Here is a 25862-nt window from a genome sequence, read left to right on the forward strand (position 1 = left end):
TTGTCCTGTTGGAACAGCAAGTTCCCTTGCCGGTCTAGGAATGGTAGAACGATGGGTTCGATGACGGTTTGTATGTACCGTGCACTATTTCCATTTCCAGGAGTGTAGGTGGTTCTGCAACCTGAAACAAATTCCATCACTTAGGCACTGAAAAAATCTATACGGCTGTGTACCCATCTCAAAATCGATATAAAATTAATTTAGCGCATTTTTCATTTGAGTTACTCAAATGTACTTTTTTTACGAGTTTTTCTTTTTGTAATAGCATTTTTTTTAATTATAGGGTCTGAAGAAATATGTTGAAATTGAATGGCCAGAAGTTATTCAAGTTTACGATCAACATATATGAGGGGTCGACAAGATGGATTTTCTGGTCACAATTTATTGCACATTCATCAGATTAGGAAATAGGATGCTTCACACGTTTGTTCATAAAATTGATATTGCATGTGTAAAAGCATGGATTGAGTACAAGAAAAATGCATCAGAATTAGGTGTTCCTAAACATAGGCCCCTTGATTTGCTTCACTTTAGGGCATGTGTGGCCAAAGTACTCACAAAAATAGATAAGCCAGCTGCCAGGAAAAGGATCCCACTTGTGAGAGTCCAATACCATCTCCAAGAACTTCAAATTGAACCAATGCAGAAGTTCGGCCAGAAGCTGATATTCGTTTGGACAACGTTGGGCATCTTCCAGTGGTCAGTAACAAAAAATCATTTGACAGGTGCAAGAAACTGGGTTGCAAAGGCAAAACCACATGTTATTGCATAAAATGTAACATTCATTTATGTCTGGATAGAAAAAAAAGTGTTTCTTTTATTATCATTCTTCACAAGTGTAAAACCATAGTTTATGTTTCTAATCATTAAGTAAGCTTTGTGTAATTTATGTATTTTGGTGAAATAAAATCAAACAAAACACTTTGACTTTTCAACTTATACTGCACCCACTTGAACATAATGTCCTCATTTGGGGACACTGTTTTTTCTCTTGTGGAGCACCTCGGAATATTTTATACATCTGAGGGAGGGGGGATAAATGAATAAATAAATAAATAAATAAATAAAACACATGATTTTTTTTCAGGAAAAAAAATTCATGACCGATAGGGTTCAGTTACCAGTAGCAACAACCACACACATCATATCTTTACAAAATATTTCTCTCATTTTGAGCAGGCAACGCACTCTGTCGTTTTCTAATCAAAAATATCTGCAAAATCATGTTATTTTTATTAAATGTTATTGGCAGAAATGACAACCAATTTGAAACATTTCAGACAATGACAGTCAGTTAATTGTTTTTGTGTCATAACTGTACTACTAAAAAAAAAAAAAAAAAATACTTCTCATGAACATACACTTCCTTCATCCTAAATCCTAAATTGTGTTGTGGTGTTGCACAAAGTCTCACAGACATCCATGGCTGGAAGTCAGTTTCTTCTAGTGACTTTTAGTGCACAGGTCAAATTATGTGACATATTACATTAATGATCGCAGTGGTAACATCCTTAGAGCTGCTATACTTGTAAAACACTCATCTGGAGGTGACCTGTCTTATTTTGATCCGTGAGACCAGGTTAACGTAGTCACCACACTTACAGCAATGATGTAAACACTGTAGCGATCTAATTGCAGTCAGGAAGATTATCTGTTCATTGATCATGAAAGAGAAACTTCAGGGATGTGGAACAAATAGGCCAAGGTATACATTAACACAAGGCAAAGACACCACAGAAACTTTCTCAGTCTACTGTATTAACAATAAACTATCACTATACTGCTTAATATTACAAGGTTAGAATAATGGGCTGAAAAACATACATCACTAACTGTCAATACCCCACCTTCAATGGTGTTCTCTGACTGATTTTACAATTATTTAACGGTCATCATGTCATACAAAATTGCACTTGATACTGGACAGCTAGTCAAATACCAGAGGCAAAATAAAGAAGTAAAAGATTTTAAAATAGCCAAGGAGGAGAAGTTTATCGAATTCCTCTTTTTGGAAGTGTATGTACAAAAATGCCATCACAATCCTGCCACTGAAAATCTGTTCTACAATGTGAGTAATCAGTCCAGCTGCCTGTCCGAGAGACTTTCAATTATGGTTTCATTATGCAACAAGATATTCATCAGTGAGAAAATGGAACATGTTTCTTATTAGCATAATGCACCTAGCAGAGGTGCTGAGTAAAAATTAGTTATAAAGGGTGCAACTCTAAAAATGTGGGAGATTATTACAGTAACCTGGTGCTACTGCTTTCGAAACACCAACTTTGGCTTTTCCCAGATACTAGAAACATGAGTTTCTGTGGTATCCAAATCAAGATATATTTCTTTCGACATCCAATGTGAAAATCAACAACAGTTTATGAGAACATGGAACAGTCACCCTTGGTTTCACTCTTGTGCACTATAGTGATTGTGGAGATGTGTGAGCTTCAAGTGGTCACATAAAACAGATCCAAGAATCAGTGAACAGCAAATTGAATGTGCAGTGTTGTGCTACAGAGGCCATTCCTCTCAAGGACAAAAATAATGATTACTTGGGAGAATCAACCATGAAATGCCAGTTTACTAAACCAATATATCGGCAGGACAAGAGCGATGTTTTTTTAGGAAGATAAAACCTTCCACCAGTGCAACACCAGATGCAAGTGTATGTGTTTCATATGGGCCTCAAAGAGACTTCAGTCCACACAATAATAATTTATCACTTTCGCATTATAATGTACAGGGTTTGAAACAAAATAGATGCTTTGGAATCATTTATCACAGGACTATCCCCACATGCAGTAACAGTTACAGAACACCACAAAACAGTGGACAACATTCAATATCGCAAATCAGAAGGCTACAATCTAGCTATGTTCTACTGTAGAACACACTACATAAAGGTGGTGGTGATGCCATCTACTCAAGAAAATATAAGTTCATAACCACCACAGAAAAAGTGCTATGGGGGAACAATTTCTGTGTTGTTGACAAATATTTTGAAATTGCAATTCTTAAAATCATATTTTGCACTGTTTCTTTCTATGTCATAGGTGTATATAAATCCCCCCATGGAAATTTTTGATGCTTTTCTGTAATCACTTGATGGAGTTTTAAGCAAATGAGTATCAGGTTGTAGAAGTTTAAATCTTGTCATACTGGAAGATCTGAACATCAACACTTTAGATGGTCAGGAAAACAAACATTTTACAGATTGTATCCTGTCTTACAGGACTAAAGATTTTCCTGGACTACTACCCACCAGAGTAGCTCACACTCATAGTAGTTCAATTGATCACATTATCCAAATTATGACCACATCATCTCAACAGACATCATAAATGGTCACCTCTTAGAGCATTTAAACCAAACACTGGTGCTAAAATGTAATACCAAATTCAAACCAAGAAAAATGTATGAGCACATGTGAATATTATCTACAAACAACATTGCTACACTAAGACATAGTTTAAGCCAGGAATTGTGGAAATCAGTTATAACTACCACATGTTCACAGAAATTATGACTGAGCACTTAAATAGAGCCACGCAATTAAAAAAAAAAGTGAGTATCCAGAAAAAATCAGCCTTCAAAATCAAAACCTATGCCATTAGATTTTAAAACAAAAGATATGAAAGAAAAAATGGAAAACATGTATAGCTTACACAGACCGACTAAACTCAGAGTTACATAAAGAACTCTACAAGCAGTACAAATATAAGTACCGCAAAGAAGTCAGAATGAATCAGCCAACAGATATGAGGTTCAGATAATGTTTCAAAGAGTTGCTGGTCAATTGTAAATAAAATCAGAAACAATGAAACAGAAACTAAAATTAATAATGCACAATTAACTGTGAATAATGAAGATATCTTTGAGCCTCTTCTAACCAGCAATATTTTTAATAATTAGTTCATAGATACTGTCAAAAATGATGCCTCTATGAAACACGATACACAGCACTCATTTGAGTCCAATAACAAACAGAACTGCAGTACACTACCTGCAGAAAGCTCAGAAACATGAATTAGTGAAAACACTACTTCATCTAATAAAGTGTGTCCTCGAAAACTGTGGGTTCCCTGAGAAGTTGAAACTGTCTGTAGCGAAACCAATACACAAAAAGAGGGAAATAAAGTATGTACAGAACTACAGACCTATTGCCCTAATCTCAACTTTCGGCAAACTGATTAGAGAAAATAATAGTTTAAAAAATCCTGGAACATTACAACAATACTGACATAAGACATTTCCAGAATGGTTTCAGAAGATGTCGAAGTACCACGTCAGCAGCAGTACAATTAGTCCATCATGTACTTGAAAAAGTAAATGAAAAATCCCAAGCACCAGGAATATTCCTGGACCTCTCAAGGGCTTTTCATAGAGTACATCCTGAATTGCCCTTACAAAAAATTGCGAAGAGTAGTGTCACTGGGAAACTTGTGCAAGTGCTAGAAACATATTTAAAAGGGAGGACAACAGTGCATGTAAAATTATGTGTTACAAGCAATAAACTGAATTGAATAGAACTGAATCGCATCATAGAGATCAATGGGACATCATCAGTCTCTTTTGCATCAATGTATTTTATCAAGGGAAAAAATTCGAAACCGTGCTATAACATGTTTAAGCATTCAAATATTCTTGAATCTTAATGAATGTTTCAGAATACAACTTGGAAACTGCACATACTGCACTGCTCTGCACTATGGCAAAATTGTTGTAGCCAATGAGTCGTGCAATGTTGTAGACACTGAGGAACAACTCACTGAAAAAGTGTATCTGCTTATAGAGAGAAATTACGTAAACCAAGAATGCTTATATGAGTTAACAGCTTTAAATGGTTGTGTGTGCAAACAACTTTTGCAGCACAATGCAGTTTAGTTCTACAAACAAATCAGCAAATATGGAATATGGACCAAGACGGAAGTGTAAGCTTCCAACAAAATTTCTAAAGTCACTCAATGTTCCCAGTTTTTGTCATCAGTCTACTGACTGGTTTGATGCGGCCCGCCACGAATTCCTTTCCTGTGCTAACCTCTTCATCTCAGAGTAGCACTTGCAACCTACGTCCTCAATTATTTGCTTGACGTATTCCAATCTCTGTCTTCCTCTACAGTTTTTGCCCTCTACAGCTCCCTCTAGTACCATGGAAGTCATTCCCTCATGTCTTAGCAGATGTCCTATCATCCTGTCCCTTCTCCTTATCAGTGTTTTCCACATATTCCTTTCCTCTCCGATTCTGCGTAGAACCTCATCATTCCTTACCTTATCAGTCCACCTAATTTTCAACATTTGTCTATAGCGTCACATCTCAAATGCTTCGATTCTCTTCTGTTCTGGCTTTCCAACAGTCCATGTTTCACTACCATACAATGCTGTACTCCAGACGTACATCCTCAGAAATTTCTTCCTCAAATTAAGGCCAGTATTTGATATTAGTAGACTTCTCTTGGCCAGAAATGCCTTTTTTGCCATAGCGAGTCTGCTTTTGATGTCCTCCTTGCTCCGTCCGTCATTGGTTATTTTACTGCCTAGGTAGCAGAATTCCTTAACTTCATTGACTTTGTGACCATCAATCCTGATGTTAAGTTTCTCGCTGTTCTCATTTCTACTACTTCTCATTACCTTTGTCTTTCTCCGATTTACTCTCAAACCATACTGTGTACTCATTAGACTGTTCATTCCATTCAGCAGGTCATTTAATTCTTCTTCACTTTCACTCAGGATAGCAATGTCATCAGCAAATTGTATCATTGATATCCTTTCACCTTGTATTTTAATTCCACTCCTGGACCTTCCTTTTATTTCCGTCATTGCTTCCTCGATGTACACATTGAAGAGTAGGGGCGAAAGGCTACAGCCTTGTCTTACACCCTTCTTAATAAGAGCACTTTGTTCTTGATCGTCCACTCTTATGATTCCCTCTTGGTTGTTGTACATATTGTATATGACCCCTCTCTCCCTATAGCTTACCCCTACTTTTTTCAGAATCTCGAACAGCTTGCACCATTTTATATTGTCGAACGCTTTTTCCAGGTCGACAAATCCTATGAAAGTGTCTTGATTTTTCTTTAGCCTTGCTTCCATTATTAGCCATAATGTCAGAATCGCCTCTCTCGTCCCTTTACTTTTCCTAAAGCCAAACTGATCGTCACCTAGCGCATTCTCAACTTTCTTTTCCATTCTTGTGTATATTATTCTTGTAAGCAGCTTCGATGCATGAGTTGTTAAGCTGATTGTGCGATAATTCGCGCACTTGTCAGCTCTTGCCATCTTCGGAATTGTGTGGATGATGCTTTTCCGAAAGTCAGATGGTATATCGCCAGACTCATATACTCTACACACCAACGTGAATAGTCATTTTGTTGCCACTTCCCCCAATGATTTTAGAAATTCTGATGGAATGTTATCTATCCCTTCTGCCTTATTTGACCGTAAGTCCTCCAAAGCTCTTTTAAATTCCGATTCTAATACTGGATCCCCTATCTCTTCTAAATCAACTCCTGTTTCTTCTTCTATCACATCAGACAAATCTTCCCCCTCATAGAGGCTTTCAATGTATTCTTTCCACCTATCTGGTCTCTCCTCTGCATTTAACAGTGGAATTCCCGTTCCACTTTTAATGTTACCACCGTTGCTTTTAATGTCACCAAAGGTTGTTTTGACTTTCCTGTATGCTGAGTCTGTCCTTCCGACAATCTTATCTTTTTCGATGTCTTCACATTTTTCCTGCAGCCATTTTGTCTTAGCTTCCCTGCACTTCCTATTTATTTCATTCCTCAGCGACTTTTATTTCTGTATTCCTGATTTTCCCGGAACATGTTTGTACTTCCTCCTTTCATCAATCAACTGAAGTATTTCTTCTGTTACCCATGGTTTCTTCGCAGCTACCTTCTTTGTACCTATGTTTTCCTTCCCAACTTCTGTGATGGCCCTTTTTAGAGATGTCCATTCCTCTTCAACTGTACTGCCTACTGCGCTATTCCTTATTGCTGTATCTATAGCGTTAGAGAACTTCAAACGTATCTCGTCATTCCTTAGTACTTCCGTATCACACTTATTTGCGTATTGATTCTTCCTGACTAATGTCCTGAAGTTCAGTCTACTCTTCATCACTACTATATTGTGATCTGAGTCTATATCTGCTCCTGGGTATGCCTTACAATCCAGTATCTGATTTCGGAATCTGTCTGACCATGATGTAATCTAATTGAAATGTTCCCAGTATGCTTTTGCAAAAAAAGCTTTTTAACAACAAGCAGAAGCATAAATATTACATGGAGAAGAAAGAGTCAAGTCAATATTCAAACCAAATTTCCACTCATTTCAATCAATTTACTGTTCAGCTTTAAAAGAGTCCAACTCTCAATAAGACTAGCTTACAGTACGACTATCAATCACATGCCAGAGCAAACATTTCAATGTTATGGAGTAAATTTAAAATAGTCATGTTTCTTACATGGACAGCATACATAGCATCCAAGACAAAAGTACAAACTTGTCAACACAAATCCTAAATCTGCTGTATGCCCTCACAAAAAAAGCTGAAGCAGAAATGTTAATTGAAAATGAAATTCAGTATTCATACCTCAATTTCCATTTCCTCCAACTTACCATTCTCAGTTTCCAATAAGAACAGCATACCGTATGACTACCAGTAAATCACATGACCAAACATTTCAATGCTGGGGAATGAATTTAAAAGAGCCATGTTTTTTTTGCACAAACAATCATATGTAATGTCATCTCATTGAGGTAGGGTGTTCTGCCAGTGGTCCACGTCTTTCAACATGATATATTTTCAATGCTGTAACTGAACTGAAGAAATTGGAAAAGATAAGAAATTCAGCAGATGGGACATTGGTAAGTTGAAAGAACTGGAGGTTGCTGATAGTTTCAGAGAGAGAATTGGGCAAAGGTTGACTAGGACAGGGGAAAAGAATGTGTAGCTTTAAGAGATGAAATAGTAAAGGCAGAGGATCAAATATGTAAAAAGACAAAACCTAGTAGAAATCTTTGGACAACACAAGAGATATTGAATTTAATTGACAAAATGAGAAACTATAAAAATGCAGCCAATGAAGCAGGCAAAAGTGAATGCAAACACTTAAAAAATCAGATTGCCAGGAAGAGCAAAATGGCTAAGCAGCAATGGATACAGGAGAAATTTAACAATTTAGAAGTATATTTCTTTAGGGGAAAGATAGATACCACCTACAGAGGAATTAAAGAGGCCCTTGATGAAAAGAGAAGCAGCTGTATGAATATCAAGAGCTTAGATGGGACACCAGTCCTAATCAAAGAAAGGAAATCTGAAAGATGGAAAGAGTATTAGAGAGTCTGTACAAGGGAGATGAATTTGAAGGCAATATTATAGAAAGGGAAGTCGACATAGATGAAGATGAGATAGGAAATATAATGTAAGAAGAATTTGACAGAGCACTGAAAGAGTCAAGTCAAAATAAGGCCTTAGGAGTAGACAATATTCCATTAGAACTACTGATAACCTTGGGAGAGCCAGGCATGATAAAACTCTTCCATCTGGTGAGCAAGATGTATAAAACAGGTGAAATACCTTCAAGACTTCGAGAAGAATTCCAATTCCAAAAAAAGTAGGTGCTGACAGGTGTGAAAATTACCAATCTATCAGTTTAGTACATCATGGTTGCAAAATACTAACACAAATTCCTTACGGAAGAATGGAAAAACTTATCGAAGCTGACCTTGGGGAAGATCAATTTGGATTCTGAGGAAATCTGACTTATCTTAGAAGATAGATTAAGGAAATGAAAACCTACATTCACAGCATTTGTAAACTTAGAGAAAACTTTTGACAATGCTGACTAGAATACTCTTTTTGAAATTCTGAAGGTAGTAGGGGTAAAATACAGGGAGTACAAGGCTATTTACAACTTTTACAGAAACCAGACGGCAGTAATAAAGAGTCAAGGGCCATGAAAGGGAAGCCGTGGTTGAGAAGGAAATGAGGCAGGGTTGTATTTTATCCCTGATGTTATTCAGTCTGTACACTGAACAAGCACTAAAAGAAACCAACGAAAAATTTGAAGTAGGAATTAAAGTCCAGGGAAAAGAAATAAAAACTTTGAGATTTTCCAATGACACATAGTTCTTCCAGAGACAGCAACAGAGTTGGAAGAGCAGCTGAACAGACTGGACAGTGTCTTGAATGGAGGGTGTAAGATGAACATCAATAAGAGCAAAACAAGGATAATGGAACATAATCAAATTAAATCAGGTGATGTTAATGGATTTAGATTAGGTAACAAGACATTTAAAGTAGTATATGAGTTCTGCTATTTGGGCAGCAACATAACTGATGATGGTCGAAGTAGAGAGGATACAAAATATAGACTGGCAATGGCAAGCAACGTGTTTCTGAAGAGAAATTTGTTAACATTGAGTATGGTTTTAAGTGTCACGAAGTCTTTTCTGAAAGTATCTGTATGGTGTGTAGCCATGTATGGAAGTGAAACATGGATGATAAACGGTTTAGACAAGAAGAGAACAGGAGCTTTCGAAATGTGGTGCTACAGAAGAATGCTGAAGATTAGATAGGTAGATCACGTAACTAATAAGAAGGTACTGAATAGAATTGGGGGACAAGAAATCTGTGGCACAACTTGAACAAGAGAAGGGATCAGTTAATAGGACACATTCTGAGACATCAAGAGATCACCAACTTAGTAGTGGAGCGAAGTGTAGGAGGTCAAAATCATAGAGGGAGACGAGGAGATGAATACTGTAAGCTGATTTAGAATGATGTAGGATGTAGTAGTTACTTGGAGAGATAAAAGCTCACACAGGATAGAGTGGCTTGGAGACTGCATCAAACCAGTCTTTGGACTGAAGATAACAACAACAACAACACTATGTATTCATCAGGTGTTCCCTGAGACAGAGAAATGTCATGTTGGGAAGGTGCAGATCACCAGCTGTACACCCGATCTCAATGAGATGACAATGAACCACAGGGAAAGTCTAAGAGGTTACATCCATACATAATGTGTTTACATGCTCTGCTCAACAAAAACAAAACTTATCTTTCTAAGAAACTGAAAGCAAAACATCAAAAAACATAGTCTGAGTAACTTAAATGCTATACAAACGAGATGATTGACTGCACATTTTTCCAGTTCAGGACACAAATGAGAAAAATGACCAAGCAAAGAGTGTCCTTTTTGGCTAATACCTACTAAGAATGAAGAATAGCTCATCTTCAGTGGCAGGTTTGTGTTTTGCCAGAAACTGAAGAACTGTAGCCAGCTGTGGATGAGGCAGCATTGGAAGGCGATGTAGCAAATACCTCGCCATGCTTCGACTGACCACCACACCACCTTCTGATGCCAGCACTGTGTCCAAAACCAGCAGGCAGTTTGTGGACACAACTGGGTCCTCGTCACGAATTGTCTCATACAGCCTGGTAAATTATTAAAAATTAATATCGTGAACTTAACCTGTGACTGAAGAGGTGTCTGTTACCAGTAGGCAACAATTAATTACAAAAAAAATGGTTCAAATGGCTCTGAGCACTATGGGACTTAACATCTGAGGTCATCAGTCCCCTAGAACTTAGAACTACTTAAACCTAACTAACCTAAGGACATCACACACATCCATGCCCGAGGCAGGATTCGGGGACGAAATTGACACTTTTTTCAGATTTTCACCTATTACTCAGAAATTGTGTGTCCTACTGAAAATGTTTCCCCGTACCAATATGAAAGAAAATTAAATTTTGCTTAAATATCAAAATCAGTGCAGCTATTTGGTTGCAATCAGTTGTCAAGATTAGGTAATTTTCACCAACTTGACTAAAAAGTCAGCTCCAACACCTATAACTCAAAAATGACTGCTCCAAATGAAAAACCATCAAGTTACCAGACTTACAGATCATGAAATTTCATGTTACAAAAGTATCTAGTTTTGAGTTTTAGGCACTATTAAGCATTCATACACTTGAAAGCCAAAGTAATTTTTCTTTCTTTCTTTTTTTTTCTTTTTCTTTTTTAAACGAAGTTATTCAGAAAAATGACATTTCCAATGGGAAGACAGCTCTCTCATGAGCACATACTTCTTTTGTATGTACATATTTTTAATTTCCATCATCTGTGTGTATTTTAGTCATTTTTTTCGATGCTTTAATCAGTAAGAGTGGTTTGCTAAAATGAAAATCAAGCACAGAGTAATGACCAATATGTATTTACATATGAGTAGTATAAAAATTTGTACAAACGAACAAATAATAGGGCATGACAATATTAAGAAACACAATTTAAATATCAGAGATTCACATTTTATCAAATTTCAATTTCGTTCAGATCACCAGGGAGACTATGGCAGATTCCGGTCCAGCACACAATCTTCAGGATCCCATGTGGCTACCTCACCAACTTCTTTGTTCTGTAACATATCTTTGATCTCATCCTTGTCGAACTTGAATAATGAAACTTGAATTACGAGATACTGTTATTGGGGTAGCTGAAATGTGAGCTGATGATTGGGCTTGTGAAGTATTGGAATGTATCCCTGATAAGGATCTTTGCACTAAAGATACAGTTGTGGAAACAGCTATTTCCCACGATGCTTAGCCTGACAGTGTGGCAATCTTGAGTGAGGACTTTGATGTGCTTGTTCTCCTAATGGGTCAAAAACAACTACAACTTATACTTCCACAAACTGGGAAGAGGGATCGGATCAGCACAGGATGGGATACCATTACTAAACCTTACAACGCAACAGTTGCACCTCAAAATGCAAGCAGCTGAATTCATTAAATCCTCAGTCTCTCAAGATATAACAACACAGGCAGGGGAAAAGCTAATGTTAGCACTGTATGGGAATTCCAACTGCTCGACTTCGGATAAGCTCAGTTAAGAGCTTTTTGTAAAGTCTGCCTCAAGACAATCTTTCAAACTTTAAAGTCTACTGCCAACATCAGATGCAGGAAGGTGGTACTCATTGTGATCCTACCATCAAGCAAAATCTTGGCAGGGAAAGAAAACTCATCCATGCCAGTGAGGCTGGAAGAAAATCTTATCAGGCTTGTTTCCCATGACAATGATGAAAGATGCGGCACCACACACACTACTAAACATTGTTTTCTGCATATGGAAAGCAGAATGCACAGCAGTATGTTGATGATGTAAATTGGACTGAACTGCTCCTCGACATGCAAACACTGCTGTGGCTTATCTTGCAAGAATGCCCCAGAAATTGAGTTTCATGAGGATTAGGAAGAGATTGAAGATATGTTCCAAGCCAAGGAAGCTGGCGAAAGAGCCACAATGGATCCTGGAGATCAGATGCTGGACTGGGACCTGCCGTCTCCCAAAAACCCTTGATGGAATTGAAATTTTATAAAATGTAAATCTCTGATATTTAAATCGCATTTTTTTCTTTTTCTTTACTATTGTCATGCCCTTTCATTAGTTCATTTGTACAATTTTTTACATTACTCATACGTAAATACATGCTGCACTAAATTTAACCCTGCCAGGTCAGTAGTTTTGCAAGTCGACACTTCTTCCTACAGAATCCGTGCTGTCCTTTTGGACAGAATTGGCACTCATGACAGACCTATTGCTTTTGCCTCAAAGTTATTAACTCAAACTCAGTGCAATTATTGAAAAAGAGGCTCTTGCTATTGTGTATGGTGTGACAAAATACCATCACTATTTGTAAGGTTGCATGTTCTATTTAGTGACAGATCAAAAGCCTCTGCAGTCCTTGTTTCATCTGACAAAGCTGGTTCCTACACACACTGCTCAAAAATTGCAACATTGTGCTTTGTTGCTTTTGCAGTATTAGTATGAAATTGTGTACAGACCTACTGCAAAGCATGGCAATGCAGACACCCTATCTCGCCTTCCGATTGGCCCAGACTCTGATTTTGATGTATCTGCTGCATCTTGTTGCCAAATCAATGTGCAGGACTCTGAATTGCTGGAATGTTTTCCCTTGCACTGCAGAAAAATTGCAGAGGCCACGGAAGCAGATCCAGATCTGAAGATGTTGTTACATTACACTCGCATGTCATGGCCTCATTCATTAAACAGTATCCAGAACTCAGTTTTGCACCAATATTTTGCACATCAGAATAACCTTTCAGTTCCACAGGGTGTGATTCTAGTTCAAAATGACAGTGGACAATTGCGTGTGCTTATCCCAAAGTGTTGCAAAAGGATGTGTTGTGATTGCTCCACCAAGGACATTGTGGAATTGTTCGCACTAAACAGTTAGTGCACCGGCACTGTACTTGGCAGGGCATGGATGCCCACATTGAACACATGTCGGCACAGTGTCGCGCATGCACGGAGAACCAATCCGCTCCACCACAGACATTCTTGTCTTGTCTTAAGACTCAATTGCAATGGCCATGATTGCACATTGACTTTGCAGGACCATTTTGGAACACTTGTTGGCTGACAGTGGTAGACTCTTTTAGTAAGTTTCCATTTGAGGTGCCTATGGCTTCTATCACATCACGTAGCACCATTCAAGCATTGTCCTCCATATTTTGCATAGAAGGTTTGCCAGAAGTACTTGTGTCGGACAACAGACCACAGCTCACTTCATGTGGCTTTGATCCGTTTCACCCGCAATCCAGCGAGCAAGCAGAATGCTTCGTATGCACTTTCAAGCAATGGATGGCTAAGCTTCACACCACCCACACACCGGAACAGATGCTGCAACTCTTTCTCACCTCCTATTGCTCCCACCTACGAGATGGACCATCACCGGTGGAACTTCTGCATGGCTGCTGCTGTCGGACATTGCTACACTTGCTACACACACCGCAGCATCCGGCGCTGTCAATGGTCCACAAGTATCACTTTGCGCCACGTGATAGGGTTCTTTTCAGGGTTTATGGCAACTGTAGACACTGGGAAAGAGGAATGATCCAGGAACGCATCGGCTCTTACATGTACTTCAATTGCAGGTCCCGACAGTTTGCAGCACCGCCACCAGAACCAAATTCGCGCATGTCATTTGCCCCACAATTCTGCTGCTTTTCTTCCCCCAGATTCACAGCTTCACGGGACCGTGCGGCCTTCGCAGTTGCCCACTGGTGCCACCAGCGCACCCCAGGAGGAGTGTATGGACAATGTGCCCTCACCCCTGTTGTCGCCATGGACCTGGGCATGCCATCACCATCACCATCATTGCCCCAGCACGTTTCCTCAGGTCTGGATGTGTGCCCTGGCATCAGTTACTGTTGCCTCACAAGCCAGATTGTGGGGTAAAGTTGGGAGCATGCTGTCCTCCACGACTACAACTATGTCCAGCATCCTGCCTCCCTCCAAATCGTCGTTCGCAGCCTCACTACACAACAATGGTGATGCACTTCGGAGGGGAGAAATTTGCTGGCGTAAGCAGGTGCCAACACAGCAGGTGCCAAAGAGTTTGTGAGAAGATCGATAGAGGTCAAAGACAGAATCGCAAGAAACACGCCGCCAATGCCCTCTCGGCTGCCAGTATTTAGATCGCCACTGAGGACCAAAGGTCCCAGTCACTCATTGAGTGGGTCAATGAGTTGAGTCGTCAGTCACAGCCCAGTGGGACTCACAGCAGCATAAGCTCAGCCTCTAGCCCAGAGTCAGGCAGAACATAGCAACCAGAGTAGCGTACATAGCCGACTTGTACTTCACCAGCAGTGAGACTAACCTGGACTATTATAGAGTATCTGTACCACAACACTTGGATTATCTTAAGTTAAGTAGCTTTCTTGTTGTTGTTGTTTTTGTTGTGTTCTTCAGTCGTGAGACTTGATTTGATGGAGTTCTCCATTCTACTCTATCCTGTGCAAGCTTCATCATCTCCCAGTACCTACTGCAGCCTACATCCTTCTGAATCTGCTTAGTGTATTCATCTCTTGGCCTCCCTCTACGATTTTTACCCTCCCTCTGCCCTCCAATACTAAAATTGGTGATCCCTTGATGCCTCAGAACAGGTCCCACCAACCAGTCCCTTCTTCTTGTCAAGTTGTGCCACAAACTTCTCTTCTCCCCAATTCTATTCAATACCTCCTCATTAGTTATGTGATCTACCCACCTAATCTTCAGCATTCTTCTGTAGCACCACATTTCAAAAGCTTCTATTCCGTTCTTGTCCAAACTATTTATCGTCCATGTTTCACTTCCATACATGGCTAGACACTCCATACAAATACTTTCAGAAACGACTTCCTGAAATTTACATCTATACTTGATGTTAAGAAATTTCTCTTCTTCAGAAATGCTTTTCTTGCCATTGCCAGTCTACATTTTATATCCTCTCTACTTTGACCATCATCAGTTATTTTGCTCCCCAAATAGCAAAACTCCTTTACTACTTTAAGTGCCTCATTTCCTAATCTAATTCCCTCAGCATCACCCGACTTAATTCGACGACATTCCATTATCCTTGTTTTGCTTTTGTTGATGTTCATCTTATACCCTCCTTTCAAAACACTGTCCATTCCGTTCAACTGCTCTTCCAAGTCCTTTGCTGTCTCTGACAGAATTGCAATGTCATCGGCGAACCTCAAAGTTTTTATTTCTTCTCCATGGATTTTGATTCCTACTCCGAACTTTTCTTTTGTTTCCCTTACTGCTTGCTCAATATACAGATTGAATAGCATCGGGGAGAGGCTGTCTCACTCCCTTCCCAACCACTGCTTCCCTTTCATGCCCCTCGACTCTTATAACTGCCATCTGGTTCCTGTACAAATTATAAATAGCCTTTCACTCCCTGTATTTCACCCCTGCAACTTTCAGAATTTGAAAGAGAGTATTCCAGTCAACATTGTCAAATGCTTTCTCTAAGTCTACAAATGCTAGAAACATATGTTTGCCTTTCCTTAATCTTTCTTCTAGGATAAGTCTTAGGGTCAGCATTACCTCACGTGTTCCAACATTTCTACGGAATCCAAACTGATCTTCCCTGAGGTCGGCTTCTACCAGTTTTTCCATTCCTCTGTAAAGAATTCACTTTAGTATTTTGCAGCTGTGACTTATTAAACTGATAGTTCGGTAATTTTCACATCTGTCAACACCTGCTTTCTTTGGGATTAGAATTATTATATTCTTCTTTAAGTCTGAGGGAATTTCGCCTGTCTCATACATCTTACTTCCACCTAATATATAACAAGCTAAATTAGTTCTTCTTGCAAACACTACAACCATACATACAGCACCACAAGAAATGGTAATCAAAATTCTTGAAAGCATCATTGACTGGTTTTCTGTGAATGGTCTCGCTCTCAATTTTAAAAGCAGTCCACGTATTCAGTTCTGCACAATGATAAGTGTAACACAGGGTGAGGAAGTAACAAAAAAGGGTGGAAACTTCTATACTGATGAGAGTTTTAACTGGAAAAGGCACATTTTTGAACTCTTAAAACAAATTATCTCTGCCACATTTGCACTTGAAATCATTGCAAATCTTGATGAGAGACAAGTCAGGAAGTTGATATATTTTGCATGTTTTTCATTCAATAATAGCTTATGGATTAATGTTATGTGGTAAATTATCTTTAAGAAAGTCTTCATCACTCAAAAATGTGCTGTTAGATTAATATGTGGAGCTTATCCACAATCATCTTATAGACATCTATTTAAGGAGTTGGGCATTTCGACTACCGCTTCACAGTATATTTATTCTACCATTAAGTTTGCTGTAAATAATCCATTACAGTTCAAAAGGAACAACGATGTTCATAATTAGTACACACTAACCTTATTCTTAGCACAAAAGAGGTGAATAATGCTCAACTAAAATTTTTGTTCACTTATCCAGGATACAAAATGTCTGAGACAGAAAAGTAAAACTTTAAAATAAAATGAATAAGCTTCTCCCTGATATTTCTTTCATTCCATAGAAGAATTTCTGTTATTGTAATGTGTAAAAGGTGGTAGGCAGAAATTGCTAACTCACATCTGTATACTTTTTTTTTTTAAAAAAAAAAAAAGTAGTTCAGCCTTTAGCCACAGCTACAAATTAAATTTTTGATATGAATCTAAAATGACTTGTTGCACATCATTATGATTTCTCAAGCAAATGTTTCATGGAATGTGAAACTAACTAACTACCCGACTAACTAACAACAATGATTACCAGAGTACAAAGAATGATTAAAATAAGAAGAAATATATCTATGTTCAGTAAACTAGGGAAAAAAAGAAATCAGTACTGTTATATCTCAGGGAGGAACTTGAAACTTTCAGCACAGGGCAGGAGCATGTAGAGGAGCTGTGGCTTAAGTTTAAAAGAACAGTTGACCATGCAGTGCATAGATATGTTCCCAGAACAACAGTTCATAATGGGACAGAACCTCCGTGGTATACAGTCACTGTAAAGAAACTTCTAAAGAAACAGAGATTACTGCATCATACATGTAAAATGAAGTGTACGGCCATAGACATGTAGATGCTGAATGAGGAATGTTTGGCTGTCAAGAGAGCAATGCATGATGCCCTCAGTGACTACCGTAGCAGAATATTGTCAAGTGATCTTTCACAAAACCTGAAGAAATTCTGGTCATATGTAAATGCTGTTAGTGGCACCAAAGCTAGTGTTCAGTCCCTAGTGAATGAGAATGAACTGAATTGCGGGTAGCAAAGCAAAGCTCAAACGCTTAACTCTGTTTGTAAATGTTTTTTTGCAAAGGAACACCCAAAAGAATTGCCCCAGTTTAAATCGCTGTACCACTGAAAAGAGGAGGGAAACAAGTATTTTTATCAGTGGTGTTGGAAAAATACTTAAATCATTAAAATTTACCAAATCTCCTGGGCCCAAAAGAATTCCTGTCAGATTCTATACTGAATTTGCCACTGAGTTAGCCCCTCTTCTAACTATAATCTGTCATAGATCCCGCAGACAAAAAACAGTACCCAGTTCTTGGAAAAAGACAAAAGTAGTAGAAGTGATCCACAAAACTACTATCCAATATCCCTGTCAGCGATTTGTTTTAGAATTATAGAAGATACGAGGTGCTATCCAAAATTTTTGGAACTGGTGCTGCCATCTGTTGAAAACCTTACCTTTGGACTAATGGCCACCATCACCTCGAAATAGTTCCCATCCACACGTACACACTGGTTCCAGCGCTTCTGCCACTGATCAAACGTTTTCTGGAAGTCCTGACCTTTGAAGGTGTTTATCACCGCCAGCGATGCTTCTTGAATCCTCTCGAGCGTCGAACCAATGGTCTTTCAACTTGAGTTTCAGTTTAGGGAATAGCGTGAAGTTGCAAGGTGCCAAATTTGGCAAGTACGGTGGGTGGGGTACAACTGCCATGTTGTTTTTTGCCAAAAAGGTCCTGGTGAGCAAGGATATGTGACACAGCGCATTGTCGTGATGCAGCAGCCAGTTCCCTTGATGCCAAAGTTCAGGCCATCATTGCTGCACGTTTTCATGGAGCCGTCACAAAACATCACAGTAGTATGCAGAATTCACTGTTTCGTTGGGTGGGACGAATTCTTTCTGCACAATTCCCTTGGTATCAAAGAAAATGATGATCATGTTCCTCACCTGTCCTCCTTTTTTTGGGTCTTGGAGAGCCCGGGCTCTTCCACTGGGACAATTGTTGCTTTGTCTCTGGGTCATAACCGTAAATCCAGTTCTCGTCGTAGTGATAACCCGTGACAAGAAGGTTGGATCATCAGATGCGGTCTGATGAAGGTCCATGCACACTTCAACACGCTGTGCCTTCTGATTGGCAGTCAAGATCCTTGGCACAAATTTTGCAGTGACATGATGCATGTCCAATTCATTAGTCAACATTTGTTGACATGTCCCATAACCAATACCCACTTCATCCACAAGGTCTTGAATGGTTCGATGTCGATCCACATAAACGATTTCAGGCATTGTGTGGCTAACGGACCTACCAGTGTGAGCATCATCATCATCATCATCATCATCGTCTGTATGGCCAGCCCTGAACCGAGCATGCCATTCAAACACACACGTATGGCTCATGCTCTGTTCCCCAAACACTTGTTGAATCATTGCAAGGGTTTCCATAGCACTTTTTCTGAGATTCACACAGAATTTGATATATATGCACTGTTCTTTCCGCGGATCCATCATAAAATCGCCACACACCAAACACAGAGTATTACAGAAATCACTGAACACACAACACATCCTCCCAGCAGAATGCCACTCTGCACACTGACTCATCAGATATGCAGCTCTAGCCACCTAGCAGTGCACAGATCTACTACTCCTACTTTCCAGATGGCAGCACCAGTCTCAAAAATTTTGGATTCCACCTCATACTCTGAGCTCACACATAATGAGGTACCTTGAACAGAATGACCTCCTCAATGCCAACCAGCATTGTTTTCAAAAACATCAATCATGTGAAACCCACTCTCACTTTTCTCACATGCCATACTGAAAGCTTTGGATGAGGGCAATCAGGTACATGCAGTATTCTTGCTTTCCGAAAAGCATTTGACTCAGAATCATACCTATGCTTCTTGTCACAAGTATGATCATACGGGGTATGAACTGAAATTTGTGACTGGATTGAGGAGTTTTTGGTAGTGAGAATGCAGCATGTTATCTTGGATGGAGAGTTATGGTTAGATGCAGAAGTAACGTTGGGTGCATCCCAGGGAAGTGTGTTGGGACCCTTGCTGTTCCTGTTGACCTTGCAGACAATATTAGTAGTAAAAATCAGGCTTTTTGCAGATGATGCAGTTATCTATAATGATGAAATCTGAAAGAAGGTACATAAATATTCAGTCACATCTTTATAAGATTTCTAAGTGGTGCAGAAATGTAAAATTTTGAACTTCACAAAATGAAAAAATGTAGTATCCTATGACAAAAATGAGTCAGCCAACTCAAATACCAGGGTGTAACACTATAGGGATATGAAGTTGAATGATCATAGAGATTCAGCTGTGGGTAAAGCAGGCAGTAGACTTCAGTTTATTGGTAGAATACTGTGGAAGTGTAATCAGCCTACAAAAGACATTGCTTACAAATTACATGTGTGACCAGTCATTGAATATTGCTGAAGTGTGTGGGATCTGTACCAGATAGAATTAACAGGGGATATTTAACATGTACAGAGAAGGGCAGCACAATTAGTTACAGGTTTGTTTAATCACAGAGATACCGAAGGGACTAAGCTGGAAGACTCGGTAACATAGACGTAAACTATCCCGAGAAAGTATATTAACAAAGTTTCAAGAACCAGTTTTAAATGATGACTCTAGGAACATATTACAATTCCCTATGTATCGCTCACATACGGATTGTGAAGATAAGATTATAATAATTACTGTGTGCACTGAGGCATTCAATCATTCTTCCTGCACACCACACATGAATGGGACAGAAAGAAACTCTATAAATGGTACAGTGGAACATGCCATCTGGCATGCACCTCACACTGGTTTGCACAGTATATATGTAGGTATGTCTGTTTCAATTAAGGAGTTTAAACACATGTTGATTTTAATATTAATATAAACAAAAATAACTCATAAAAATGATCAGCAAGTGGGCTGTAATCTCACTTAGGCTAAAAAGTTTATTTCCTTTGTAAATCAGCTGATGCATTCCATTACTCAGTGGGATGTCAGTTATTCAGTTAAAGCATATGGAAAATATAAAACTCAACATGTACTCAAGCATGTTAGAGTACGCTATGTGAAAAACACAGGGGGTTTAATTTTTTTTTTTTTTTTTGGGGGGGGGGGGGGGGCAGAGGTGGTAAGGGAAGAAGAAAGAAAAAGAAACATAGAATTGAGCCCAGAAGTACAATTCAATGTGATATGATACACAGTGGGTTTTATACATGCATACAATGACATGGATAATCTGTGGTCTGTGACATACTGACCCTTAATATGGCATGTGACTAACTTTCACACAAACCACACTCTGTGAGATACACTTCTAATCAAAGCACTGATGACATTTCTGTAACGGTAATACAGAGTACTTGTGGAGATTGCAATAGCATCTCTGTTGTTTCTAATCGAGTTTGCAGCATCACAAATCAGTCTGTGCAAACTGAATCACTGTCATAAAAATGAGAATAGTATCATTTATTCAATGCCTATAAAGATGTCTGTTGCCACAGCTGATGCAGCTGTGGCATTGTACTAAGGAGAACAGAACATCTGTCAAAACTGACAGCATTTATTCTGCTTCTATATCATCTTTCCAAATGCAGATTATGGGGAAAGATTGATCTGTAACATACCCCAAGGTCTAGGTTAGACTGGGAGGTGGCAGTTTGGTCATTAGTTGGTGAGCCCAGCACTGATATGGTGAGAATACTTGTTATGGTGCGTGTTTTACACATATTAGAAGTTGATGAGTAGTTTATGTCTGCAGTTTTTATGAAATAATGGGCAACAGCAGAAGGTTAGTATCAACAGGTTCAATATTTCTGCTAACTTAGAATTTAATGTGCATAAGAAATATACCTTAACTAAGTTATTGCCATTCTTCCTGAATTTATCAATATGAGTAGTAATTACCTGTCTATCATTCCAATATCCTGAAGCAAATTGGGCATTTCTTTAAAGATTTTACTACAACCCAACACAGCAGCATTGCGTACTTTGGGATGCCTGTCCTTCAGAGCTGCATCAACAACAGGTCCCACATATTCTTGTAAAAGTGGTGGCAAGCTGCACAATGTAGATACAGCTACACGCTTCACTTCTGGATTGGGATCACGGCAGTCATTCAGGACTGTATTTACAACTAAAACAGCAGCATCAGGTTGTGCCTTACATATTCTGAAAATACCAGAAATATCATAGCTCTCACATAACGAACTGAAAAAGAATTTGTTTCCTAATATCATTCGGTTACCTCGGTAAAATTCCGTAGATTGTAAACTTGACGCTAGTGTTGTGAGATGGCAGAAGCTTGACAACCGGACCAATAAGACAAGTTATGTCGCCAGGTGTATTTGCCACTTCTGCGAGCTGCAATTATAATACGTTTACCAAATCGATATCATATAGAATTATGCGCATCTTAAAAAAGTGTTAATGACCGTACCTGAAGCAATAATATTTTCAGCTCTTGACTATCTGGCTGTTGACTCTCTTTCAGTATTTTCGCTGCTAAGTTTTCCAAGTTGCTCATTTTGCGATCAGCGCATTACACAATGTCCGTCTTATGAAGTCGATGGTTATATGACACCTCCGCGAAAGGTATTCTTTTTTATGTCGACGTTTTTGATTTATATTTTGCTTATATTTGTACCAGTATTAACATCACTGCGTGTCGAACTTGAAATTCCAGATAACTAAAGTATACGATACTGCATAATGCTCGGTTTCCACGTACACTGTAAACTGTTGCTTGCAGAGCCTCCCACCCTACCCCCTCTTTCACTCGTGCCGGCAAACAAGCACGTGCAGTCACCCTGCTGGGTGCTGACACATTTGCTTAGCAAAAATGTTATACAAATTTTCACCGGCAGTGAATACGTGAAAATCCGTACTCCCTTCAAAACTCGTGCCAGGCTGCCAGCTATCTTGCCCGTGGAAATGCCCCTGCTGGCATGCCAGTTGTATTTGCCGGACGAATATCTTTGCTGTGGCATTAGTTACATCAATGTACATGTTCACGTATCTTTGAATATGGTAGAAATGTTTGAATAAACAGCACTGAAAGAGCGTGAGAAAGGAGGGCAGCTTGGTTGAATCAGGTAATATCTGTATTTACAGATGTCATTTATTTGACCAAAATGTATGTCGTTGCATTGTGTTAGACTTGAGGTTGAGCTATTTGAATACTGAGAACTGTCAGCGGCCATTGTGTATTATCTGAGCTTTATGTTTGCCGGTTGGTGTCAATGCTTCGTTATAGTTTACTTAAAAAGTTATGTGCAATATTTCTTTTAAACCATACAAAAATGATTATTTGTACTGTTTGAGCATATTTTCGAAATAGCCAAGATGATGATTAATTTCGGTCTAAAATTTGCATGTGCGACATGTTCTCTACTAATATTTATCCTAGTGTGATAGTGTTTTCTGCAAATATGTTTTGCGTAGGAACTGCCCGTCATGATGATATTTGGGGAGACTGCATGCCCTGTGTACACACACTTCTTGGTTCCTTAATGCAGTGGTTTCCATTGTCTTCTGAGCCCTCATCTCATTGATCACTGCCGATTGTTCTATATTTTTGCATCTTGGGCGTCTGTTTGCTTTTCTGCCCTCTTTTGACAAGATAGTTAGAGGAATGAAGATGTCACACGCCATATAAAAAGCTTTTGAAACCTTAATCAGATTTTTTATCCAGATTGTTAGCTTTCATTTTGATTGAAGCTAGAAACTTTGGACTAGCTATGAGTGATGTTGTATCAATTTCTTTTTTATAAAATCCATAGGGATGCAACTGTACGTTTATTATTTAATTTAGTCATGTAGACTAACCTGTGTAACGCAGATACTCTAACATTTTTCTTCTGTTCTACACTCCAGTTCTTAAAACAAAAAAAAGGGTTTGTTTTATTGTCCTATAGTACTGAAAGACGTAGTTACATGTACATACAACTCTCTTAGTGTAGCCTAAAGTGGTAGGAAACATGACACTTTTTTTTTCTTCCCTTAGTGGGATTCTCTGCTGATATGTTTGGAGACAAAATAATGTCTATATGCATAGAATCATATACCAAAGTTTCATCATAAAACACGGAAGTAGGAATAAAAGAATAAATGTGATTTTTTTCCAGAAAACTTAAGAAAGTTAAAAACATAGAAAGTTAAGTTTTTTTCTGATTAGTAGCTCAGGGTGAGAGACAAGCTGTCAGTTACTAGAGATGAAAGTAGCTAAAAGTGATAGGTTAATTATGTAAGAATTTCTGTTGGTGTGAGTGAAAATCTGAAGCATCTGGTTAGAGAAGATGTCATATGATCTGATTAGTGAAGTTTTCATATGAAGTTTCCAATTCTACCCAACTGCTTGGACCCATGATTTAAGGGCGTTGTGGTGTGTGACATCATTATGGAAGTTTTTTTCTGTGAGTTATCAATAAATTTTTTTGTTTGTTTTGGCCATTTTCATTAGGTGTTATTGGTTTGCCATTTGTGGTGCGGTAAGACACTTAATTTATTGTGTGGCTTCTGTTGCTAGATATGAATATGACAATTAAATATAATGTTTTGTGTATTTATGGAGTATTAATGTGTTTTAATTATGTAGGGATGTTTGATTTTTAGATTTTTGAGGTGTTGTGCTTGTTGTTTTGGTTTTATTTTTCATAGTTGTAAGTGTTGGCTTCTTGGTATAAATATTTGTGGTTGATCTATATAAGTCAATGGAAATGTCCAATTGCGATTTTTGTAGTTTTAGCTGTAGGTGTTGGTGTTTCGGTATTGGCAGCTGTGGTTGACCAATACAGATCAAGGGAAATGTCCTAATCCAATTTTTGTCATGTTAGTCGTAGGTGTTGGTGTTTCGGTATTGGCAGCTGTGGTTGACCAATACAGGTCAAGGGAAATGTCCTAATCCAATTTTTGTCATGTTAGTCGTAGGTGTTGGTGTTTTGGTATCATTTTCTGCAGTTGCCATATACAGGTCAGGAGAAGGGTCCAATTCCTGCAGGTTTTGTTGGTGTAGCGGAATGTAATTTTGTTCTTTTTTGTCAGTTTGCATTCTGAGATTTTGGTGTTTTTTTTTTCCCATTATGTTTAGCTTGTCCCAACCCTAAAACCACCAGTTTCGCAAGGTTGTCCCATTAGTTTGATTGTATTTTTGGAGGAAGATGTTACTGTGTTATTTATATGTATTTTCGTGTTTGTTTCCATGTGTATGTAGTGGTGTCATAGGTGCGATATTGGAGATGCCATTTCCACCATATTGATGATATGAGTCAAAGCAGACAGGTGGAATCAAACATTACTTTAATCCCGTATAATTAATGTGGTGAATTTAATCTTTTCAGTGTCCCTTCAACGGCACTACAATGGCAGAAAACACAATTGATTTTGGAGAGTTATCAACTGATGAAAGCTTAAAGAAATCTGTGACTGAGTTGCATGACAGTGTGAAGAAATTTGGTGATTTTCTACAGCTGGCGTGTGAGAAAGATGTTTACAGTAATCTAAGTACAGAGGACCGTGTGAAATATGATTTATTTCTTTCTTACTCACTCAGTACACTTTTTTGGACCTATCTGCGAACCCAGGGTCTTGATCCTACCAAGCATGCTATTAAAGGAGAAATTGAAAGAGTTCGTGGATATAATATAAGAGCACGACAGATACATGAAAGGCGTACCATTATGCCACGTATTGACAAGGCGGCAGCAGGTCGCTTCATCAGAAGTGGCTTGTGGCAGCCAAGGTCTGCTGAAGAACGACAGCAAGAGGAACAACCACCTGATGAATCAGTAGACTCTGTTATGTAACAAATTGTCCACTTATGTATATACTTCAGATGAGTCTTTAAAATTATTATTTATGTATTGTTGATAATTTTATTAGACTAAAGAGTATTTAGTCTAATTTCTTTTGTACACTGAAAACTACTGTTGACAATTCCATCATCAATACTGTCACCTCATAATGTAAATTGTTCATACTTGCCTGTTTTTATGTAAACATGAAACTGTAGGAACTGCTGAGGTGTAAGTAAAAAGGAAACAACCTACTCCAAATTATGTTGATTCTTCAGTAAGTATAGATGATAATAATAATAATCATAAATATAAACAAGAAAATATTATCAATACAACATATAGAGTACTCTTTTGTTCAGTGATTACTGAAATTCAGAAGTCTTAAGACTGAGATTTTTGGGATAATGAATGGAAAAAGGTTGGGAATAAGGTAACACGTAAGAGATTCATATCCAACCCTATT

General features: G+C 38.5%; 2 protein-coding genes across 3 annotated transcripts in view; one reads left to right on the forward strand and one right to left on the reverse strand.

Moving 5' to 3' along the window:
* LOC124711769 (AP-4 complex subunit beta-1-like) overlaps window positions 1-22533 on the reverse strand; it is a 44161-nt gene extending 21628 nt beyond the window's left edge. The window contains exons 1-4 of one of the 2 annotated variants that reach the window (XM_047241983.1): window positions 22045-22533; window positions 21853-21968; window positions 21513-21776; window positions 10218-10441 (exon numbers count right to left, since the gene is read on the reverse strand). In XM_047241983.1, coding sequence (XP_047097939.1) covers window positions 10218-10441; window positions 21513-21776; window positions 21853-21968; window positions 22045-22131 — 691 coding nt within the window. In that variant the 5' untranslated portion in view covers window positions 22132-22533. The remainder of the gene's footprint in view (window positions 1-10217; window positions 10442-21512; window positions 21777-21852; window positions 21969-22044) is intronic. The other variant, XM_047241982.1, reaches the window with a different exon arrangement.
* Window positions 22534-22548: 15 nt separating this feature from the next.
* On the forward strand, window positions 22549-25653 carry LOC124711770 (nuclear nucleic acid-binding protein C1D). Its single transcript, XM_047241984.1, has 2 exons — window positions 22549-22699; window positions 24944-25653. The coding sequence occupies exon 2, from the start codon at window positions 24965-24967 to the stop codon at window positions 25406-25408; it is 444 nt and encodes a 147-aa protein (XP_047097940.1). The 5' UTR covers window positions 22549-22699; window positions 24944-24964; the 3' UTR covers window positions 25409-25653.
* Window positions 25654-25862: the final 209 nt, after the last annotated feature.

This window comes from Schistocerca piceifrons, chromosome 8, assembly GCF_021461385.2.
Source record: "Schistocerca piceifrons isolate TAMUIC-IGC-003096 chromosome 8, iqSchPice1.1, whole genome shotgun sequence".
NCBI lineage: Eukaryota > Metazoa > Arthropoda > Insecta > Orthoptera > Acrididae > Schistocerca > Schistocerca piceifrons.